Source organism: Nycticebus coucang, chromosome 10 (genome assembly GCF_027406575.1).
Source record: "Nycticebus coucang isolate mNycCou1 chromosome 10, mNycCou1.pri, whole genome shotgun sequence".
NCBI classification, from domain to species: domain Eukaryota; kingdom Metazoa; phylum Chordata; class Mammalia; order Primates; family Lorisidae; genus Nycticebus; species Nycticebus coucang.
The window spans coordinates 123,504,242-123,522,967 of NC_069789.1; the positions used below are offsets into that span (position 1 = coordinate 123,504,242).

Below are 18,726 nucleotides of genomic sequence, written 5' to 3' on the forward strand. Positions count from 1 at the left end.
GGAGGGTGTGTGAGGTGAGGAGTGTCCCACTGGGGATGACCCAGCATCAGAGCCTGGGCCAGGGAAAGACATACAGCCAAGTTCAGTAGGGGGCAGGGGTTACCTTTAATGCTGCATTTTGTGCCAAATCCCCCATGATGCCCTGTCCCTGAGTATCCCTGCCCACCCTCTCCCCAGTGAAGGGTGGGCACAGGGCTCCACCCCCTGGGGTATAAAGGAATAAATTAAGTCTCCTCCCTCCCCCCTTCCCCAATAAATAGCATTGAGTATCCTGCCCAGGGCCTCCCCCACCTTGTGGCATGGCAGGCTGGGGTGGGGCCTGGGGCGCTACATTCATGGCTGCCCAGGCGGGCAGTGGTGGGCAGGCCTCAGTGGGGGCCATGTACCCCACACAGGGGCACTGTGCTGTCCTGGCTCTGCCCCTCCATGTCCATGTCAAGCAGCGTGGGCTGCATGCTAGGGGGCCCAGGGCTCTCTGGAGTGTCTGGCCTGCTGGGAGGCGAGATGCTGAGTGTCCGGCCGAAGGAGACCAGTTTCCAGGGGTCTAAGCGAGGGCGACTGGCAGCTGGCCGAGGCCTTGGGGCGAAGGTCAGGGTGGTGGGGCGGCCTGGGAACTCAGGGGGCCGGCGGCGGGCTGGGAACAGGGCCTGGGGGTCAGGCAGGCGAGGGAAGTCCAGGGGGTCTCGAGGGCCTGGTAAAAGAGGGTCAGATGAGGTGAGTGGGGGTGGAACAGAGGGTGGCATTTAAAACCAAGGAGGTTTTACATGTAAAGTGGAATTTTGAGCTTCTCTTAAAAAATCCACAGATCTTGAAGGGGCCACTTTCTATTGCAAGGCAATAGCCACCAGTAGTGCTTGGACCTTGACTTAGGTCCCAACCACTCCCAGTTGCTCACTCATCTGGGTGGGCAACGTTTTGTAGCCAGTTTCTTAGCATCCCTCTAGCCAAAGCCCCCATCCTCCAGAGTCTTCTACATTGGGCCAGGGTCATGCAGATAGACTTATGAGAAACCTCAAACATGATATTATACAAACAGCACCTCAGCTAGCCTAGGTGGCTCACTCCTGTAACTCTAGCACCTTGGGAGGCCAAGATGGGTGGATCTTGAGCTCAAGAGTTCTAGACCAGCCTGAGCAAGAGTGAGACCCCCAGTTTCTACTAAAAATAGAAACAATTAGCCAGGCGTTGGGGCCAGTGCCTGTAGTCCCAGCTAGTTGGGAGGCTGAGGCAAGATAATTGCTTGAGCCCAAGAGTTTGAGGCTGCTGAGTGAGAGTCTGTCTCACAAAACAACAACAAAACTCCACAAAACCCATGAAAAACAGCACCTCACTACATAAGTGAGGATTAAATACAATAACAATTGTAAAGCAAGCAGCAATCTTCTATCATGACAATCATCTTTGTCATGATTAAATGCACAGGGAAGAGTGACTAGCCCAAGTGCTACCCAAGAGTCATTACTATAGTCATAACTGTTACTATTGTTAAAACCACCTTTTTTTTTTTTTTTTTTTTTTGAGACAGTCTCACTTTGTTGCCCCCAGTAGAGTGCTGTGGTGTCAAAGTTCACATCAACCTCAAACTCTTGGGCTTAAGAAATTCTCTTGCCTCAGCCTCCCAAGTAGCTGAGACTATAGGTGCCCAACACAACACCCAGCTAGTTTTTGGTGGCTCACGCCTGTAATCCCAGCACTGTCGGAGGCTAAGGAGGAAGAATTACTTGAGCTCAGGAGCTGGAGACTTGCCTGAACCAGAGTGAGACGCAGCCGGGCACCACAGCGAGCGCCTACAATCCCAGTGGCTTCCAGAGGCTGAGGCAGCGGGATGCCCACAGCCGGAGTCTGTGGTTGCAGTGAGCTAGGACGCCATTGCCCTCTGCTCAGGGCATAAGGTGGGACTCTTGTCTCAACAACAACAACAACAACCAGCAAAGGAATAGAGACCGGGTCTAACTCTGGCTCAGGCTGCTCTCGAACTCAGGCATTCTACCCGCCTTGGCTTCCCAGAGTGCTAGGATTACTGGCGTGAGCCACCTTGCTGACCCTTCCTGCCTTGTTCTTGCAGGCATCAATTTGCCATCCCTGATTCATCCTGAATCTCAGTCACCCAGGTACCCCCAATGCTTCCAGGAGGATGGACAAGGGAACTCAGATCCTCCCTCCTCCAAGCTAAACCTGAAGCTGCCACCTTAGTGGGTGGCTGGGCTTAGACATTGTACCTAGGCCGGAGCAAGGGACAGGGCTGTTTTCTGCGATCTGGGCGCGGTGAGGGCGCCTCACTCACCAGGGCCGTGGCCCATGGGCTCGAGCAGCCCCCGCTGCCCCAGCGCCCCGTCCGATGGCGTCCGCCGGTGCCCGCGGCTCACTGCGCGCGCCGCAGGGACGTGAGTGGGAGTGAGCGACTGGCGCGGGTCCTTCTTGAAGCTCTCCAGCTCCAAGTCCACCAGGGGGTTAGTGCTGGGCGAGGACAGGGACGCGGGCTGGGGTGGGGAGGGGGCTGGGGAGGGCGCGGCCGGCGCGGCCTCATCGCTGTCCGAGCGCAGCAGTGAACGCGTGGAGTTGCAATCGGAGACAGACGACAGTGACACGAGGGTGGCCGAGGGCGCCAGGCCCGGGCCGGTGGCTGAGTCTTCCCGGCGGCTGGGGTGGCGAGCAGGCGGGCTGAGACCCCGAGGGAAGCGGCCGCCGCGGGGGAAGAAGAAGCCGTCCAGCCAGCGCCGCTGTTCCTCGCAGTCCGCAGCTCGCGCCTCCGCCACGTCGGCGCCCAGGCCCACGGCGCCCAGCAGCGTGGCGCAGCCCAGAAGTGCGAGGTCGCAGCGCCGCCGGGCGCTGTGTCCCAGCCGGGCAGGGGGCGCGGCCGGTGCCGACTCCCAGGGCACCCGCGTCCCTGGGGAGGGTTCATTGGGTATCGGCACGGTGAGGTAGGACGGGGTCGTGTAGGGGGAAGGGGGCATGCTGCTGCCTCCGTCCGCCTCCGCGAACTCCTCTGCAACGGGAGAGGGGCATCACGGTATTGCTGAGCTTGCGAGCACTTGGTGGCAAGGGATAGCCCCCAGTGACCCCTCCAACAGCAAGACCACCACGTCCCACTAAGCACTGTTCTAGAATCTCCTCCCCCCCCCCCCCCCCGCCCAGTGGGCTCAGGAAAGGGTACTCCTTGCCTGTGGGAATGAAAATGACACCCATTCCCTGGGGACCTGCTGTCTCCTTTTCCAGGAATGTTCCTCTCCACTGGCCCAGCGAATCCTGTCCTCTCCCCTCAGCCCTGGGGAAGGACTTCCCCACTTTGTCCTGGGATATGCTCTCCTTTGGCCAGGGAACGTCCCCCCCTTACCCTCTTACCCATCTCATTGAGGCTGGCAAAGCCAGGGGCCATAGGTGTGTGCTTGGGGGATTTGCCCAGATTGGGGGCACTTGATGACCATTGTTTGCTTCCTTCCCCCAGGGTCTTCAGCCTGCAGGCAGTACCAAGAGATTGGAGGGAGGGGCCCTCAGCCCTGTGGCTGACTTGGGCTTAGGGGCAGGGCACAGGGTGCAGGGCTGGCACCACCAGCACCTCACCTCTCTTCTCCTCCAGCCCGCTCCTTCTGGAGGGTAGAACTGGGCCCCCATGTCCGGCCTTTCTTCTTGCCTCCAACCAGCTCTTCTTTCTTTGGGGGTGCACTGCGGCCCCAAGTCCCACTGCCACTGGGGCTGCTGCCACTACTGCCACCACCACCACAGTCCACCGGAGTCACTGGGTCAAGGGAAGCCACCTGGTTACTGGGTAATGGAGAATCTGTCCCTACTGGGCACCCAGCCTTCATGCTCCCCACCACAGATTCCCCCCTCCACCTATGCGTTTAAGGATCTTTCTAACTCCATTCATGATCCTCCCTGCTATAAATCCTCCCATAGCTCCCCACTGCTCTCAGGAAAAAGTCCCAACTCCTCAGCCTGGTATTTGAGGCAACTTCAAGCTATTCCCTGCCAAGGTCCTCAGCCTCATCTGCCTGGCACAGCCCAGCCCTTCACTATGCATTTTGAGGGGCTGCCACCCTTCAGCGTCCACCTCTGGGTAGTTAGTTTCCTGTCAGCTGGTCTTCTCTATGCCTGCCACACTTCAAACATTCCTTGTACTAGCATTTGCAACTGCTATATGGCTATTTGTCTCCGTGTCTCCTGCTAGACTGACCTCCTGGGCCAGGTATAAAGCAGGTATCCAAGCAGAAGCGTGTAAAGGGGCTGTGAGTGGGGGCAGGGCTGGGGTTAGATGGGGTAAAACAGGAGTTAGCTTTGCACCCCTCAACTCATTAGCAAACTCCGATGACTGTGCCTCTGCCATGTAGTCCTGGCTGTGGCCATCTCTCCCTTCCAGTTCCCCTGGTCCAACCCCCACCATCTCATCAGTCTCCCTACCTTTATTTCTCACAGCAGCTGGAGGGAAAATGACAATTAGATCGGCCTCACTCACAGCCCTTTAGGCGCTTCCCTATGGCATCTAAAAGAAAATTGAGACTCCTCACCCTGGCTCTCAAGGCCCTGCATGATCTAGCCCCTCTGGATGCCTTAACCACAAAACCTATGCTCTCTCCCAGCTAAGTGGGCTAAGAGTTAGCATGCCTAGCTTGTTCCACCTCCAGGCTCTTGCCTTTACTGTCCCCTCTGCCAGGGGCACTCTGCCTTTGGGTCTTGGCACATCTTACTCCTTCTTACCATGAAGGTCCCTGCTCAAACCTCACCTCCTCAGACAGGCCTCAATGTAAAATAGCAATCCTTCTGTGATCATTAATTTTATGCATCAGTCAACTTGACTGGGTTATGAGATGCGTAGATAGCTGGTGTTTCCCAAAGAGGCTAGCATTTGAATGGGTAAACTGAGTAAAGAAGGATTGGCCCTCACCAATGTGGGTAGGCCTCATCCAATCCGTTGAGGGCCCATATAGAACAAAAAGGCAGACAAAGGGTGAATTTGCTGCATGAGCTTGGAATCCATCTTCTCCTGAAATCAGACATTGGTGATCCTAGTTCTCAGGCCTTTGGAACTACATCACCAGCTTTCCTGAGCCTCCGGCTTGCAGATGGCCAACTGTGGGACTTCCCAGCTTTTACAATCACGTGAACCCATCCTTCTTAATAAATCTCTTTCTATATACCTAAATACATGCTACTATTCCTGGTTCTCTGCAGAATCCTAAATATACCTGCTCTCTTATTCCCTCCCCTGAGTTCCTTTACAGCACTTATCACTACTGGACATTAACCTGCTTACTGATTTGTTTCCTTGTTTATTGCCTGGCTTGGTGCTGGGTGTGTGCTCAAAAATATTTGTTGATTGAACAACTGACTGGTCAGGGCCTTGGGAAATACTCACGACGGATGGCCCTCAGCCGGGGGATGATGCTGGGGCTTGCGGGGGGGCTGGCTCCATCAGATCCTTTCCGCTTGTCCAGAGTTGGAGAGGCCTGGACTGTGATCTTATGCTCGAAGCCTGAAAAAAGGAAAAGAAGCTTTTCTAAGCAAATGGTTCCACAGGTAACCAAGTTTCTTTGTAGCAGTATAGAGGAATGACAGAATGGGAACACCACCATTTTTCATTCCTTAATGCAGTGGTTCTCAAAGTGTGGTTGCCAGAACAGCAGTGTCTCCATCAGCTAGAAAGCTCTGGGACATGAAATGCAAATCCTGGCCCCTCCCTGAGTCAGCACTCTGGGAAGTAGGGAAGAGAAGCAGCTATCTAACTGGTTTAACAAGCATGAGAGCCCAATTGACCAAGGATCTAGGCTTGAGTGTCCAATATGGTAGCCATTAACTACAAGTGGCAACTGAACATTTGGAATGTGGCTTGTACAACTGAGGTTTAGCCTTTATTTATTTAATTGTAATTACAGAAGTTTAAGTTTAAATTTAAAAACAGATACTCAATTTGGTTATCAGAAACATTTAAGCATGTTTAGAACAACTTGGGTATATGTACCTACTTAAACTCTAAATTTTATGAAATCTAAATGTAGATAAAAAAATAAATAGATGTAAATTAAAAAGCTTTTATCTTTTCTTTTCAAGTCTCACTCTGTTGCCCTGGCACCATGGCATCATAGCTTACAGCAACCTCAAATTCCTGGGCTCAAGTGATCCTCTTGTCTCAGCCTCCCAAGTAGCTGAGATGACAGGTACCCCTCACAATGCCTGGCTAGTTTTTCTATTTTTAGCAGAACCCGAATCTGATTAAGCCTTGAGAACCAACCTTATTAGGTTGATCCATATGACACTTCTATTTTTGTAGGTCCAAAATGGTCAAGGACTAGCACAAAGTATAGGAAATTCAGGGGACAGAGGAACATGGCAACTGATACCAGGGGGAAGCAGGCAGCAAATTCCAGACTGTGGCACACAGGACTGATGTTCCTCAACAAATTATTGGCAAGGGGGTGGAAGAGGCAGATTAAAAGATATTTAAAAGATAGCTGGGAGATAAAAACTACAAAAAAGAGTTCAGAAATGATTGCCCTAAAAGTCAGTAAAGGGGTTCCGCTTTGGGGGTAGAGTGAGGTTGTTTGGAGGGCCATGTGGAAAGCACCCAGGGAGGCTGTGAGGTTCTTTCTGCTTTCATGGAGGGAGGTGATTAAAATAACTCATTTAGCTATAGTTTTGGGGTCATTTTCTTGGTGTGATGTATTTAGCATAAAAAAATTTAAAAATAAAAATGAAAGGAAGAGATAGACCCTGGGTTAGGGGTGCTCCACACAGCCTCTGGGGGGTGTGGAGGGATGCTCATGGCAGATACCCGAGGGCAGGCTGATGTGGCTGCTGCCTTCACGTAGCTTGAGCAGGCGGCTGCGCTTGAAGTTGCCCTTGCGTTTGCGGACCCTGGGCTTCTCCTGGCTCAGCTGGCACATAAGCAGGTGCAGCTCCCGTTCCACAATGTCCATCTCGCGCTCGGCCAGCTCCTGCTCCCGCCGCCGCAGCTGCTCCTCCTGGAAGCGCTGCTCCTGCGCTGCCCGCAGCAGCTCCTCCTCCCGGCTCCGCAGCTCCTGGGGAGGAGATGCACTGGCTGGGGGAGGGGCTCGGCCACTCTGATCCCTAAGGATGGACCCAGGGCTACTGGGACTGGTCAGGGCCTTGCACAAGAACACTCTGCTGTGGGGCATATTGGGTTTACCATCCAACTCACTCTTCACTAGCCAAGCTGGGTGCCAGGGCAGGGGACTATGTTAGCTTTTCTTTTTCTTTTTTAACTTAATTTGGAAAGCTTTAAATAGCCACAAAAGCAGAGAATAGTGCACTCCTATGTAACCATCATCCAATATCAACAATTACCTATGATTTGAGAATCTTGTATCCCTGTCCTTTCCTCTCACCCTCTCTTCATTTCTGTGGTAGTATTTCAAAGCCAAGCCCAGACATCATGCAATATCACCTGTAAGTACTTCAGTACAGGGTGCCTTTTTCTTATTAATCCACCAACAGGAGGCTGTCCTTTCTTAATATGCAAAAAAGGCTCCCTTGACCCTGTATGGACCCAAAGGCTGGGGTTTAGGGGAAGGGACTCTGAGCAGCCCTAGGCATCAGAACTCAGGGATCTTGTTCCATCCCTCCCACCTTGCCCTCTGCTTTCACCTTCTCCTTGGTCCGAAGATCATCAAACATGTGCTGAATCTCCAGCTTCCAGTCTTCCTGCAGTGAATGGAAAGACTCCAGTGGCATTTGAAACAGAGCTGACTGTTCAATGACTTCAAGCCGCTTCAAAATGCTGCCAAAATCTGGCCGTCCATGGGGTTCTGGGTCCCAGCATTCTGGGGTGAGAGGGGAAGGACAGTAGTTGGGAATAGGGGTGTCAGTGGTCATGCTCTGGGGAATCAGACTGCTTGGAGGAAGAAAAGATTTCTGGGGGCTGTGGACAAACAGTTTCTATGGAGCTGAGAGGAAAGAATTTAAAACCAAGCTCCTTGCCAATATTTTACTCAATGAAATGCTGAGAGAAACTCAGGGACCCGCTCCTTAAGGAGAGGCTGGTGATAGAAGTGAGCATCATTCCTCCCCAGGGAGGAATCCTGGGGCCAATTAATACTAATGGGTTACCCTCAAGAGCTCCTGGCCAGAACAAGGGTCTGGGGGAAATACAGAGCCAACTGTGAGGAAACTGTTCATAGTCTGATGGGGTCCAGTCCTTCCCTCTCATTCCTGGGCCCACTGGTATGGATGGGAGTGCAAGGGAGAGGTCTGGGCCTGAGAGTCCCTGCCACTCCAAGCTGGGCCTACCCTCTCCACAGGGCCCTGGCTCACCCTCCAGTAGGCGGGCAAAGGGCTCGGGGCACGTGGAGGGGATGGGCAGAGTCAGCTTGTTCATAGCCACGCCATATGCCACAGCCAAGGCGTCGATTTCACGGTAGGGGACCTCTCCTGTCAGCAGCTCCCAGAGCAGTACCCCGAAGCTGCAGGTAGGGGAGAGGCAGGAGTGATGCTGCAGCCCACCCCAATGCTTACCTACACCCCAGTCCCACCTTCAGTTCCACGGTGGGCTGCCTTCACCCCAACATCTCCAGCCCTGGCTGATAAAACCACAGGGCCTAATTTGACCTCCATGGGCCTGTTCGCAAATAAATGGGATGAGTCTGGCTCTCCTTTGCTCGCTTCTCTTCTCTTACCCTGGTCTAGAAACCTTCAGTGGGCTTCCCATGCCTACCAGGCAAATCCATCCTTCTTGGCCCTTACCTTCCATGACTCCTGCAGTCTCATCTCTAAATACTCTCAGTCCATTGCAACCCCAACTTCATCTTGCAGCCACACTGAAAAAGCACCGTTTTCTCCAACCTCTGCGCTTTGTACATGCTGTTCCCTTTGTTGAGAACACTTTCCCCTTGTGTAACTATTTGTCCTGCAAGTCTCAATCCAAGACCCCTCTGCCAGGAAGCCTTCTTTGATTCCCCAGTCTCCAAAGCTAGCTCAGAGGCCCCTCCTTTATGTTCCCATAGAACACGCCGCACTTACCTCTAAAGACAAGTTAACACTATTTAACATTTACAAAGCACTTACTCCAGGCCAGGCACTGTGCTAGACTCTCTTGGTAATTCTCCCAACAGCCCTGTAAGGCAGAAGGTAATGGTATGACCCCTATTTTATCCAATGAGCAGGTGCAGGCTCAGAGAGGTTAAGCTGTTTGTCCAAGGTCACACAGAAGTGAGTGGTGGAGCCACACTCAGACTCAGGTCTGCCTGATGCCTGTGATAGTGCTTAACGGATACACCACACCAGAGCATGCATTACTGTGCTACGGTCACCTGGTGTCCACCTTGCCCGGTAAACGGTACATCTTTCTGGATCCTGATCATCATTTTGTGCAGTGCCTGACATGTAGTAGATCCCTGTTCTCTTCCAATAACCACTCACACATTCATTCAACATACACTTATTACGTGCTACTGTGTGACAGGCACTGTTTTAGGTACTGGAATGAGATAGACACAACCAATACCCTCATGCAGCTGACAGCCTCTCCTCCCTTGGCAGTGCCAGCACTGGTAAATCTGCCCTGGCCATATGCTGCCTGCACTAATTTTCCTTCTTCCTTTGCAGCTAAGTGTGCACAAATGGCTATAGCTCTGGCCCATGGGAGGTAGCAGAGTGTGCAGTTGGCAACTACCTTCCAAGAAGTGTCCTTAAAAAGAAGGGGTGCCCCTTTCCTCTTTTCTCCTTCCTACTGGTTGGAATGTTGGGTATAAAAGCTAGAGCTCAAGCAGCCACGATATTGGATCATGAAGCAAACTTGGAAATGGAGGTCACACAAGGTGGAGGAAAAGAACATTGCTTTTCATCTGGGTACCAGGATCCTCCCACCTCTCTTATGTCCCTGAAAACTGGCAGGGATCTTTTGATTGTCATAATGACTGGGAAGCATTACTGATGTATGGTGGCTGGGAGCCGTGTATAGTTAGTGTCTTGAGAAGTAGGGGAAAGTACCTAACAAGAAAGAATTATCCTGCCCTAGGTCAAACAACACCCCTATTCAGGAATCCCAACATAGGAGCCCAAGTCCCTGACATCAGGGGCACCGTATCAATCCTGGGCTTTACATGAGAACATAAACCTCAGTCTTGTCTTTATTTTGGGTTTTCTCTTTCTTGCAGCTAACATGTGGGCTCTAATAAATGTTTGGTTCCATAAATGAATGCCTGATGAAAAGCCAGCTGGAATTCTCCCAGAGCGCTGCTCTGCTCTACGCTGAGCCAGAGACTTCCTGTCTGATATGTCCCTGCCCTACACCCATTAATTTGCTGCTTGGATAGTCTGGAGCCTCAGCTGGGAATTGATGGGGACAGTAAATGGGGAGACCTGGGTTTGGCTCCCATTAAACAGAAGGCCCTGGTGACAGCAACAGTCTGGTCATTGGTCTTTTCCACCTAACAGCCCAGGGAGCCTTTAAAATGCTAAATAAGATCCAGTCATTCATAAATGCCCCTAACGGTGGCCCACTTTGCTTAGAATAAACCCTGAAGTGGGCTCCCTCACCCCCAGGGCCTACCAGCCTTCCTCCTCTTTGCCCCCCCATCCCCCCATTCCAGCCACAGGGCTCACTGCTGATTCTGGAACATACGGGCTCTAGTTCTCCCCTCAGTACCTCCTTTGTCATTCAGAACTCACCAAAGTATCATTTCTCAGAAAAGCCTTCCCAAAGTCATCTCCCAGCCCTCCAAGTCCTTCCTAGCAACCTCCTAGCAGCTTTTAACATTGCTGTACTTACTATCTGTTAAAAATTATTTTACAATTTTCTGAACTTTTTTTTTTTTTTGAGACAGAGTCTCACTTTGTTGCCCTCAGTAGAGTGCTGTACTGTCACAGCTCACAGCAACCTCAAACTCTTGGGCTTAAGCGATTCTCTTGCCTCAGCCTCCGGAGTAGCTGGGACTACACGCGCCCGCCACAACGCCCGGCTATTTGTTGTTATTGTTGTCATCATTGTTGTTTAGCAGGGCAAGACTGGGTTCGAACCTACCAGCCCCGGTGTATGTGGCCGGCACTGTAACCACTGAGCTACGGGTGCCAAGCCCAATTTTCTGAACTTAAAAAGAGATTTTTTTTCAAAAGAAAATCTTCTTGGGTGTTTATTTATTTACCATTCCCGAGGGCAGGGACTGTGTCTATTTTTGTTCATGTCTGTATCCTAGAACCAGTGCAATTGGACGAATGGATTAATGAATGCCTCCAAAGAACTCAATTTCCGGTTTGACAAAAGTGGGTGGTGTCGTGGTTGGTCTGAGGGGCGTGTTAGTGCTGATGTTCACATGCTGTCTCTCTACCTTCTGGGTTGTCTGATCCAAGCTGCCCCTCAGTTGCCACTTCTGCTAGCAGCGGGTGACTCTGGGTGCTTGTCTGGTGGCCTGACCTTCCCAGTGGCCCCTTTGCCAGGCCCAGATCTTGGCTCCAGTGGGAAAACATCCCTTCCACTCTACCTTCACCCCTTCCTCCCTCCCTCACTTCTTGGAAGCCACCCCAGCCCCACGCTTCAGCACCTCCAGACATCACTGCTTTTGGAGAAGAGGGAGAGACGGATAACCTCCGGTGCCATCCAGGCGTAGGTCCCCGCGGCACTCATCTTGGTGGTCTTGTGCCACTCTCGGGCGAGGCCAAAGTCTGTGATCTTGAGCACCGTGTCTGCGAGGTTGTGGTTCTCGATAGCCTCCAGAATAAGGACTGTGGGATGGGAAGAAAGGTGGGTCATCCCAGACCTGCTGGGATACAGACCCAAGCATCTTGGCCCTCTGCCTCAGCTGGAATGTACTATTCTCTCCTTTCATTACTTCAAGCTTCCCCACTCTGTGGCAGATCCTTTCCTGGGCTAGAATATACCTGTGAGCCCTTCTACTATGGTCTAATCTCTGTCCCTGGCACCCAAGATGGAGTAAGGAGCTTCCCTGGGATCATCTTCCCTCTTGATTCTAACCTGGGCTCTGGGGAGTTCAATGAATGATCAAGACCCAGTGGCCAAGGACTTGGTTCAGGCCTTGAATTTCCACCCTCCCTGGAAGTGGGACCCATAAACCATAGCAGAAGGGATGAATGTGGTTTCCCTTTTGTCTTTGTCACCCCTGTGATACACTGCAGCTAGGAGTCCTGATTTGGCTCCTTCCTGTGCCCACGCTCTTTACCACGTGGCTTTGCAGTTCTTTCCACTGAAGAAGCAGAGTATGTTTCCCCATCTTCTGATCTGGGGTGGCCGTATGACTCTGGCCAAGACTGAGGTGCATGACAGGTGCCAGTTTCAAGCCTAGGCCTCACATCTCTGCACTCTCTTGCACTCCTGCCACCACCATCAACATGCCTTGCCTAGCCTGCTGCTCCAAGGAAGATGAGCCTCTCCAGCTCAGCCCAGCCTAGCCTTCGTCAGCTTACCTACCTGGTACCTTGCAAAAGCATGAATAGTAATAAATGGTTGTTGCTTTAAGACACCAAATTTTGGAGGTGTTAAATGATTCCAGCTACTTGCTGCCTAGGGTTATCACTAACAATGATACTAATCACGGCTGATGTTTGCACTTGCCTAGCTCTCTACATCAGCTGACTCATGAGCAACCAACCCATTTTTATGGACTCAAATCAAGGCTCAGAGCAGTCATTTGGCCAAGATCACGTGGGTTGAAAATGGCAGAATAGGCGGGATGCAGTGACTCACGCCTGTAATCCTAGTGCTCTGGGAGTTAGAGGTGGGTGGATTGCTTGAGCTCAGGAGTTGTAGACCAGCCTGAGCAAGAGCAAGACCCTGCCTCTACTAAAAACAGAAAAAAAGGCCAGGTGCAGTGGCTCATGCCTATAATTTAGCACTCTGGGAGGCCGAGGAAGGTGGATTGCCTGAGTTCAGGAGTTGGAGACCAGCCTGAGCCAAGAGCAAGACCCTATCTCTAAAAATAGCCAGGCATTATGGCAGGCACCTGTAGTCCCAGCTACTCAGGAGGTTTGAGGCAAGGGGATCTCTTAAGCCCAAGAATTTGAGGTTGCTGTGAGCTATGATGCCATGGCACTCTACCAAGGGTAACAAAGTGAGACTTTGTCTTAAAGTAAAATGAAATGAAATAAAAATAGAAAAAAAAAAGATGGCATCCATAGCTCAGTAGGTAGAGCGCCGGCCACATACACTGAGGCTGTTGGGTTCAAACCTGGCCCAGGCCAGCTAAAACAACAATGACAACAAAAAATAGCTGGGTGTTATGATGGGCGCCTATAGTCCCAGCTACTTGGGAGGCTGAGGCAAGAGAACTACATAAGTCCAAGAGTTTGAGCTGTGACACCACAGCACTCTACCCAGGGTGACATCTTGAGACTCTGTCTCAAAAAACAAACAACAACAACAACAACAAAAACTAGCCAGACACGGTGGTGCATGCCTATAGTCCTAGGTTCTTTTGAGGCTGAGGCAAGAGGACTGCTCAAGCCCAAGAGTTTGAGGTTGCTATGAGCTATGATGCCATGACACTCTACCTAAGGTGATAGAGTAAGACTTTGTCTCAAAAGAAAAAAAAAAAAGAAAGTGGCAGAACAAAGACTTGAACTAATTTGGTCATCAGGAGCCCAATTTCTTAACTGCTATGATATTTTACTACCTTCTACAAACCAGAGGCCCTAAGTGTATAGTGTACTGTCTGGGTTTGAATCCGGGCACAACCTTGTATGATTACCTTGTCTTTCTCTAGGTTAAGATTTCTCCTCTGTTAAATGGGGATGATAACAGTATTTATCTTCTAGGGTTTTAGTAATGATTTATTGTCTGAAGCACAGTAGGTCCTTTAGAAGTGTTAAATATTTTTATTAGTATGTGATGTCACCATAATTGTTCCACAATTGTATTTTAACATTCCGTTCCAAAGATTCCATATCTTTTACCATTCCTGGCTACCTCCCCAGTCATAATAATAATAATGATGTAATTATTACTTAATTCTACTATCATGCTTGTTTGGAAGATGAAGGAACTGAGAGTTGGAGAGATCAATAAATCACTTAAGGTCACACAACTGGTAATCTCGTCCATCCTTTGCCACCTCTTCCTTGATGCCTCCTGTGACTTCCCAGCCTGTGGCTCTACCACCTCAGAAGCTTTCCCTTCCTTGGTACCCAACTTTCCTGTATAAAAACCTTGTGACAGGCCGGGTGTGGTGGCTCACACCTGTAATCCTAGCACTTGGGAGGCTGAGGCAGGTGGATTACCTGAGCTCACAGGTTCGAGACCAGCCTGAGCCAGAGCAAGACCTTGTCTATAAAAATAGCCAGGTGTTGTGGCAGGTGCCTGTAGTCCCAGCTACTTGGGAGGCTGAGACAAGAGAATCTCTTAAGTCCAAGAATTTGAGGTTGCTGTGAGCTGTGATGCCAAAGCACTCTACCAAGGGTGATGAAGTAAGATTCTGTCTCGAAAAAACAAAACAACAACAAAAAAACCCCCTTGTGACAGAGGGAATACCACATGATCTTAAACTTTATTTCTGCATCTCCCGGGCTGGGGCTAAACCAGTTCCCTTTTAAAATCTGTATCTAATCATGTTACCTCTTGCTTAAAAGCTTCTATTGGCTTCCACTACATTGAATAAAATACCCAAAGTCATTGGGTAAGCCCCCAAGACCCTATGTGACCTGGCCCCTTTCTGATGTCATTTCCTTTCTCTTTTGCCTCAACTGCTGTTTTGGTCTCGCGATTCCTCCCGTGAGGCACATTCATTCCCATGTTAGGACCTTTGCCCTGCTATTTCCCCTTTCCTCCAGATCTTTTTTTTTTTTTTTTCTGGAGACAGTTTCATTTTATTGCCTGGGCTACAGTGCAGTGGCATCATAGCTCACTGCAATCTCCAACTCCTGGGCAGAAGTAATCCTCCTGCCTCAGCCTCCTGATAGCTAGGACTCCAGGTACGTGCCACCAAGTCAAGCTAATATTTCTATTTTTTGTAGAGACAGGGTCTCGCTTTTGCTAAGGCTTCTTTCCCTAGATCTTTGCAAGGTTGAGTCTTTATTGTTCATGTCTCTGCTCAAATGTTGCCTTCTCAGACTGTCCAAACTAAAGAGTTCCCTCTGTCCTGTTCTTAATCTGCCTTATTTCACTGAGAGCCCCTGAAACTCTCTGAAATTTTGGCACCCGTCTATCAATCATCTTTTCCTGTTCACTTGTATATAAGTACCATTAACATGTGGTTGGGTGGGAGAGAGGGATCTTGTCTTGTTCAATTCTACAATCTCACAGCCAAGGACAGTGCCTAGTGCATAATATGAGCTTAAGAATTATTGGACGACTGAACAATGAGTGGATGATACCACATGAGGAGCTCCTTAGGGCAAGATGAATGGGGGAAGCAGTGCTGCAGAGGCCCTGTGTCTTCTGTCCTCTGTTTCAGGCACAGAGCGAACCCTCTGTCATAGGAGGAAGCCCTGCCTTTAAGAACCCCATCAACCCTTTGTCCAAGTAGCACTGGCTACTGAAAAACTTGGGGCTGTGGGGTGTATTGTGAATCAGGGTTGTGAAGGGGCCCAGCCTTTAAGAGAAACATGCTGGGTAGTCCTGCCTCTGTTTACTGGGCATAAGCACCAATAAAGGTCTGGACCACCTGTGTCTTGCTCATCCCCCAGTCCTGGCACAGGCCTCAGCATGTTGTGGTTCACTTGGTATATATTTGAGTATATGAATGTCAGGCTTAGCAGGCAAGAAGACCCAGCCCTCGTGTTCTATGGGCTTACAATTGTTGTTGGTGGCACAGCAACAAACTTCTAAAAATAGTGGGATGGACTCAACAAATTTCAAGCTATAGAACTGATAGCAATCAGGAGTGGAGGAGATGTGAGTATTGAGGGCAAAGGTGGCAAAGGAGATGTGAGTATTGAGGGCAAACCAGCTTAGGTTTGAATGATGTACAGGCAGGGAGCGTGTTGGTCTCATCCATAGCTGATCCCTCTTGCTTAGCACATGATCTGGCCTGACAAATATCAAATATGAGAATGAATAAACGAATGAAGAAAATAAGGGAGATGGTGCAAAGCAAGAATGGGAGAGCCTAGAAGGTGAGATTTTTTTTGTGTTTGCTGTATCCACAGGACAGGCTCCGGCACACAACTCTGGAAATAACTGTGGAATGAATAAAATTTCTACCATTGTTTATGAACAGAAATGATGTCTGTTTTGATCCTTGTTGGGGTCCTACTTAATAGATGCTCAATTAATGACACAGGAGAAGCTCCTCAACCTGGATAAGAGTCCTAGGCAACCTTCCCTTCTACCTGCCTCCATTATTTATTTAACCAACCAATCAACTTTGAGAACCCATCAGGCAGCCTGGAAGCTTTTACATAAGGCACATCCATTTATTCCTCCCTCATCTTTTCCTGTTTGCCTCGGCCAGCTGGGCCAAGGCCTAGGAGAACTCCAGGAGGTGGTTCCCAACTGGGGGTGATCCTACCCCCCGGGGACTTTGGCAATGTCTGGAGACATTTTTGGTTGTCATAGCTGGGGCCAGGGGGTGGAGAATGCTAATAGCATCTAGTGGGTAGAAGCCAAGGAAGCCGCTAAGCAACAACCTACCACGCACAGGGCAGCCCCATACTAGAATGATCTACCCTCAAATGTCAGTAGTGCCGCAGTTGAGAAACTCTAACTCCCTAACCCAGGCAGGTAGGTTCTTTTTGCCTCTGCCAGGTGGTCCCTGACATCATAGCTGGATGGTGAATGCCATGAAGGCAAGCACTGCATCTGTCCTATTCCAGCAGAGACTGCAGGGTCTGTTACAGTGTTCATGGATATGTTTACTCAGCGACTGTGACTCTGCTGCTTGGGAACCAATTAGGTCCCTCAACGTTTCTCAGCTTCCTTTTCTTCCCTTAATTTGGGCAGGGCCTGCCTCACCTGGCCCTGAAGGTGTACTGCTGCCCCTTTTTGCCCAGGGGACAGTGAGTGTCATCTGGTGTCCCTGCACCCTGTTTCCCACCACCTAACTTGTCCTCACAAGGTTCTACAGAAGGAAGTTTTCGGGAGAGGACACCACTTACTGTTGATGGACTTGAGGTCCCGGTGGATGATGGGCACAGGGGCATCATTGTGTAGGTAGTTCATGCCCCGGGCCACCTGCACAGCCCAGTTGACCAGTACGTGAGGGGGCACCCGGCGACCTGCCAGCACCCTGCTCAGCGCGCCCCCTCGGGCATACTCCATCACCAGGCAGAGGTGTGGTGGAGTGAGGCAGGCGCCCCTAAGGGCAATGATGTTGGGGTGCTTCAGGGCTCCAAAGAGCCGGGCCTCCTGGCACACCTGCTCCGCTGTTACTGCTGGGTCCCGCTCAGGGTCCAGTCGGGCGGCCTTGACTGCCACCTCCTCGCCAAGCCACAGGGCTCGATAGACCTTTCCAAAACCCCCTACACCGATGATCTCTTCCAGCTGCAGCTCGTGGAAGGGGATCTCTTGAGGCAGCTGGAGGCCCACGGGTGCGGCAGGGGTGCTGGGGGCCACGTAGTTGCTGGGGAAGACACCCACACGGCCGCTGGGTAGCTGTCCGGTCCACCAGCCCTCATCGCCAGACACAGCACAGTCTTGGGAAAGCACCTGGACGCGGTCACCCCTCCGCAGTGTCAGCTCTTCGTCGCCCGCCGCCTCATAGTCGAACACTGCGGTCCACACCGGCCCCGTGGGGGTCGTGCCCCACTCCTTGGCCGCCGCCCCCTCCTCCTCCTCCTCCATGGGGGAGGGGTCGGGGGCTGCGGGAGGCCGTTTCACTCAGGCTGCCCGCGGGATGCAGAGGGCAGGCCCAGGCGGCCAGGATGAAGGGCAGTCCCTGCGGGCTCCACGGGGCTCCTGGGGATCATGGCTAGGGTGGTCCTCCGCAGGAGCAAGAAAAAAATATATTTAAGAAAAAGGGCAAGGCTGTCCCCTCCGATTCGGTCGTCCAGATGGGGCGGGGTGGGAGCAGGGCGGCAGGTTCACCTGTCCGTTCCAAGTGTTAGCGCGCTAAGAGCATCTGGCCGCGAGGCTCTTGAATTTCTGCCGGGGCCCGCCGGTGGGGAACGAGGGCGAGGGCAGCAGGCAGTCCCCCTTCCCCGCGCCTCTCACCCAGCGCAGCTCCACCGGCGGCCCCCGGCTCCGCATCCCGGGCTACGGCCGCCAGGCCGGGCGGGGGTGGCGGGGCCCCGGGGGCGGCCGCCCCGGGCCGGGGTGGCGCGCCCCTCGGTCTCCTCACGTGCGGGGCGGTTGGGCGGCCCCCATCCTCGGCACCGGCCTCCCGGTCGGCCGCAGCCCCTGCCCCCGCCCGCCGCTTCCCGGGGCCGTCGGCGGTGCCGGAGTGACGCGCGGCCGCCGTCGCCGCGCGGTGCCGCCTGGGAGTTGTGGTCTCCGGCTGTGCGGCCTCGGGCCAGTCCCCAGCCGCGACCCCCCAGTCCCCCAACCCCCGAGCCCCTCTGCCAGCCTTGGGCCGCAGTGGGTACTCCGCGGGGCCGAGGGAGTCCTCCGAGGAAAGATCCCCGGCCTCAGATGCCCACTTCGGACGCAGTGTGCCCGGCTCCTGGAGGAGGGAACCCTCCGGGATTTGGCCGCTATGGACACGCTTAGCAAAAAGAAAGTAGGAGCTGCAGGAGTGATGATAACTGTCCCGCCGGGACCCCAGCCTGGACAGGGTCCCTGCGGCAGGACTGCCCCCCGAGCCCCGGGCGCGAGGTGCACGCCGGGAAATGTAGTCCGCCCGGGAGCCGAGGCGGCGGCCTGCGAACCTCGAGCTTGGGGAGCCAGTTGACGGC

General features: G+C 52.3%; 1 protein-coding gene across 1 annotated transcript; it reads right to left on the reverse strand.

The window, feature by feature from the left end:
* Window positions 1-86: 86 nt before the first annotated feature.
* On the reverse strand, window positions 87-17,754 carry MAP3K10 (mitogen-activated protein kinase kinase kinase 10). Its single transcript, XM_053604316.1, has 10 exons — window positions 16,993-17,754; window positions 11,490-11,670; window positions 8,266-8,414; window positions 7,600-7,775; window positions 6,767-7,013; window positions 5,354-5,470; window positions 3,562-3,736; window positions 3,343-3,455; window positions 2,285-2,986; window positions 87-691 (listed from the first exon to the last, which is right to left on the reverse strand). Exons 1-10 carry the CDS (start codon window positions 17,675-17,677, stop codon window positions 369-371), a joined length of 2,868 nt encoding a protein of 955 aa, XP_053460291.1. The 5' UTR covers window positions 17,678-17,754; the 3' UTR covers window positions 87-368.
* Window positions 17,755-18,726: the final 972 nt, after the last annotated feature.

What these genes read in the sequence shown, in the direction of transcription:
- MAP3K10 (XM_053604316.1), bottom strand. Translation starts at nt 17,677, where the DNA reads ATGGAGGAGGAGGAGGAGGGGGCGGCGGCCAAGGAGTGGGGCACGACC. An exon ending in CCACATCAGCCTGCCCTCGG is followed by an intron (nt 5,471 to 6,766) that starts GTATCTGCCATG and finishes TCCTTTTTTCAG; the next exon opens with GCTTCGAGCATAAGATCACA. An exon ending in GCCCATGGGCCACGGCCCTG is followed by an intron (nt 692 to 2,284) that starts GTGAGTGAGGCG and finishes CTCTTTTACCAG; the next exon opens with GCCCTCGAGACCCCCTGGAC.